This window comes from Rhinopithecus bieti, unplaced genomic scaffold (assembly GCF_001698545.2).
Source record: "Rhinopithecus bieti isolate Rb0 unplaced genomic scaffold, ASM169854v2 scaffold_32081, whole genome shotgun sequence".
In the NCBI taxonomy this organism is placed as follows: Eukaryota; Metazoa; Chordata; class Mammalia; order Primates; family Cercopithecidae; genus Rhinopithecus; species Rhinopithecus bieti.
In genome coordinates this window covers 2,383,174-2,387,983 of record NW_016814436.1, presented here as the reverse complement: position 1 = coordinate 2,387,983, position 4,810 = coordinate 2,383,174, and the positions used below count along the sequence as shown (strand labels likewise).

Here is a 4,810-nt window from a genome sequence, read left to right as displayed (position 1 = left end):
CTTGGCCTCCCAAAGTGCTGGGATTACAGGCATGAGCCACCATGCCCAGTCTAAAAATATTTTTTAAAAGTCAGTTGTTAATATTACCAGTCTTCAGAAAAGACTAAGTATTGGGAAGCTATCAAGCACACGAATACAAGTTTTCCAAAATTCTATTTTTCACTTGAAAGCTTAAACTTTATAATTGGCAACAAATACTGTCACTTGTTTTATGTGACAGGTTTGCTTTACTCATTCTCAAGAAAATGACTGCCAAATACCCAAGTGTGAACAACTATAATTTGTCAGTTGTTCTTTCAGGTAAAATAGTATTCCATAAAAAAAGCAGCTAGTTCAGCATGCAACTCCAATAACAACACAAGTACTTTTCCTGGTAACCATCATGTTTTGGTATGTGGCAGAAACATTTTAGGCATACTTCCTCTTTTCTTTTTTTTTTTTGACAGGGTCTTCACTCTGTTGTCCAGGCTCCAGTACAGTGGTGTGATATCAGCTTACTCCAACCTCCACCTCCTGGGCTCAGGTGATCCTTCTGCCTCAGCTTCCCAAGTAGCTGGCACCACAGGTGCACACCACCACACCTGGCTAATTTTTTGTAATTTTGTAGAGACAGGGTTTTACTGTGTTACCCAGGCTGGTCTGGAACTCCTAGGCTCAAGCAATCCGCTCACATCAACCTCCCAAAGTGCTGGGATTACAGGTATAAGCTACTGCACCTGGCCCATACTTTCTACTTCATCACACAAAATACTGAAAAGATGTTTACTCATGGCTCCAGAGTTAATAAAATTAATCCAGTTTTTGCCGCTTTACCAAAGACATTCTTTCTGTTTTAAATTTTTTTTTTTAATGGGAGTTCTGGGCTTTTAAACAACTGTGACTAACACTTTGTGTTCTTTGTTTTTTGTGTTTTTTGAGACAGTCTCACTCTGTTGCCCAGGCTGGACTGCAATGGCGTGATCTCGGATCACTGCAAGCTCCACCTCCCAGGTTCACGCCATTCTCCTGCCTCGGCCTCCTGAATAGCTGGGACTACAGGTGCCCGCCACCACGTCCGGCTAACTTTTTGTATTTTTAGTAGAGACGGGGTTTCACCACGTTAGCCAGGATGGTCTCGATCTCCTGACCTCGTGATCCACCGCCTCCGCCCCCCAAAGCACTGGGATTACAGGCATGAGCCACCGCACCCGGCCAACTGTAACTAACATTCTTAATTAAAATCGGTAGTTTTTAAAAAATCGTGGCAGTGAAGAATACAATGACTACTAGTACAATTACTACCATCTTGATCATGCTAAGAAATCACCCATTTTACTCATCCTTGCTTTTTGCACCATCGATGCAAATGCCAATGAACTGAAAAAGTCAAATAATGTTTTGGTTCTGTTTATGAAAACAGTTTTGACCTCATGGCCTCTCCGAAAGGGTCCTGGGGACCGCCAGAGATCCCTAGACCATGCACTGAGAGTTCTAACTTAACAAATAACTTACTTGATAAACTTTGAGAAAGATTCAATATACTTTTAAATAAACTGTTTTGGCACTTTACAAAGCTTAAATGCATCATTAAGGCTCACTGAACCTAGGCGTCTGTGGAATTTTCCCGAGGATGACCACTAACAGGTTCTGTGACTCTAAATGAGAAACTTTTACAAAGTAAATTGAAGAGGTGGATAACATAATATCATTTAACAACTAGGAGATCAAGGTAATTGTGTTTGCCAACCTCAAAGGCAGCCCCCAATGTGCCTCACCTCTTGCGGAATCCCATTCACACACACTATCAGAGTGAGTCTAGTCTATATGACCAAGAGCATATGGCAGAAGAGATAATGTGTCACTTCCAAGATGAGACTATACAAGAATGAGGCTTCACCCTTGGGGTCTTGTCTCTTGCATGATTTGCTCTAGGAAAAGAAAGCTGCCATGTTGCAAGCAGCCCCATCTGTGGAGAGGCCAGGAGCTGAAGTGTCTAGCCAACAGCCAGTAAGAAAGTGAGTCTTGTTAACAACTATGCGAGTATGGAAGCAGTTGAGTCTTGAAATGACTGCAAACCTAGCTGACAGCTTGACTGTAACCTCATGAGAAACCCTGAGCCAAAACCACTCAGTTAAACCACTAACAGACTCCTGATCCTCAGAAATTGAAAGATAATATTAACTGTTTTGAGCTGCTTAGTCTTGGAGTAATTTGTTACACCGCAGTAACAATAAGCATAAGATCTAGTACCCGGTGGAGACTGGAAAAGCAGAACAGAGTCAACGTAAGAAAATGGTTGACTACTTTAAGAGAGCTTAGATTTTCTAATAAATTTTCCTAATAAACCAACCAAATAAGGAGATCTATGAGCGTAAATAATAATAATAAAAAATATGCAGCTGAAAGATGAAAGCCCACAAAGACTCTTCCGGAAGAGGGGTCAGATGGCAAATCTACAGCCTTTGAGTCTAAAGGAGTTGCTACAGGTTGAGCATCCTAAATCTGAAAATCCAAAATCTGAAATGCTCCAATGAACATTTCCTTTGAGCGCCATGTTGGCACTCAGAAAGTTTCAGATTTGAGGGCATTTGGATTTCAGATTTTTGGATTTGGGATGCTCAACCTAAATTTAATGCAAATATTCCAAAATCTGAAAAAAATCTGAAATCCAAAACACTTCTGGTCCCAAGCATTTTGGATGAGGGATACTCAATCTGTACTTAATAGAAGTGAAATGAATTACTCTGAACAGGTACCCATTCAAAAGATCCTTAACCATCCTGAAAGCAGGCATGAATTTCTCCTCCCTTGATAATGTCTTTTCTGGCATATGCCCCCCAAACCCAAACCTGAATTTCCTATACCAAAAATGTATTCCTGGAATTATTCTTCTTTGGAAATGACTAATATCTAAGCAGTTTTTATAAGACCAAAAGTAGTATCTGCCCAAGGTCCTTAACTGAATAAATAAACTATGTGCACCTCATGCACATTAGTTGTTTTTCAATAGGATACCCAAGTACTTTGTACACAGCCAAGAGACAGAAGGTCTTCCTTGCTAAGCAAGGTTTTCTCTTCCTCCCCCACCCCCATCTTTGGGATTCCATCCTTTCAGGGGTGCTCTTTTCTTAACCATTTCCCTATTTTCTACCACCAGGGCAATGCTTAGCTGATGTTTTCCATCTTCACCTCTGCATCTGCTTCCACACCCCCCAGCCTTGGTTTTGAGGGAAGAAAAATCTTTTTCTGACTGGTTCCCACAGCCACTTCTATGTCTTAAACTAAAATAACTTCTACCATTTGAAGCTACCTGAGCCACAACACAGTGACAATCCCAAATTCCTAGACACTCCATTAGCTTTTTTCTTGAATTCAAGAACACTGCCTGTGCCAACCTTCTATCATTCTTCTACCATTACTATTTTGCTAGCTGGCTCATTATCTCAGCACCTCTGATTCTAATCTTTCTGTTCAAAAGGGAAGTTCTCTAAGCCCCTCTTTCTGCAGACAGAAAGAACTCAAAGTCAGTACCACATTTTCCAAGGCCCCAGCTTATCTCCTTGGTTTATTATAAACAAGGGTGACCAAACCCCAGGCCAGAGTTACTTAAGGCCCTTGCAGAGTGCTCCCGAATGGTGCAATAACCTCCAAAATGTCAGTGCTTCAATGCCAAAGCCACAAGGAAGACCACCCAAATCACAAAAGCTGCGCACCTGCCATGACTTCCCAAGCCTAGGTGGGAAAGGGGACACCTGAAGAGATAACGTCTGTGTGTGTGCTTTCTTGCTTGCTCAGTCTCTCCCCATTCCTGTTTTCCTCTACCCCACACAGGAAAAAGTAAGTGCTGTATCCTCAAAGACCCCTGATTTTTGGTCAAAGAAAAAAGAAATAAAAATAGAGCCTTACAGCCTCCTTGACCAGTTTTCTACTGGATTCGACCACTGCTTCTGTCAGTGTAAATTCCGTTTTAATCATCTCCAGCACATTGATAGCTGATTCCAGTGGTGTGAGCTCAGCCTCCATATCAAAGGAACAGTCTAGGACAAAGCACAGTTTCCATTTTAAGCTCTTTTCTAAGAGCAAAAAAGTTATGTCCAAAAATGATATATACTTATGGAACTGGAGCATGCAAATATGGTAAGATTTGCATTTAATTTTTTGACACATTTGCTACAGGTTGACATACACGATAAGGGTCCAAATTCAAATCAATGAATTTAACGTGACCATTTTTTAACACCCGTCAAGACAGGCAAAAAAATTACTTTTAAATACATGCATTTACCTCTCAAATTCAGAATACACTCATCCTCCTCAGATACGAGTGGCAAGAAACTGACAACAGTTAAATAGCTTTCAAGTTAAATTCAGAGGGGAAAATGTACTTCTACTCTGAAAAACACTCTACCATGGGGGAAAAAAGATGTCCACATGAACATAACTCACTTTAGATATGAGCAAAGTTGGGGTGAGCAACTAACAGGTGGGAGAAGATTTTTAAAAAAACACAGAAAAGCAGCCAAGACAACCTTAACCGGAGAAAACTAGAGCCAGAAAACAGACCCATCGTAGAATGGAAAAGACCACTCTGATGGAAACTATCGCACTTTAACCTGGAATCCTTCAGTTCCAGATATAAGTTTGAAAACAAAACGCTACGCAAGTAAACCCAGAGAAGAACACAAAAATAGCCATACCTAAATTTTCCCCTTCTTCAATGCGCGACAGACACTGCATAACCCGCAGCAATCGGGACACGGTGTGCTCCTTCCCCAAGGGCCTGACGAGCAAAGCTGGGAAAGAAGACATCGTTGGCTGGGCGACCCCAGTC

The 4,810-nt window shown here is 41.3% G+C and overlaps 1 protein-coding gene across 1 annotated transcript in view; it reads right to left on the bottom strand.

Annotated features, from left to right (window-relative positions):
- TERF2 (telomeric repeat binding factor 2) overlaps positions 1-4,795 on the bottom strand; it is a 31,677-nt gene extending 26,882 nt beyond the window's left edge. Inside the window, 2 exon segments of the mRNA XM_017850764.1 lie at positions 3,886-4,016; positions 4,677-4,795. Of these exon segments, the coding sequence (XP_017706253.1) occupies positions 3,886-4,016; positions 4,677-4,788 (243 nt within the window). The 5' untranslated portion in view covers positions 4,789-4,795.
- Between the last annotated feature and the right edge of the window lie 15 nt (positions 4,796-4,810).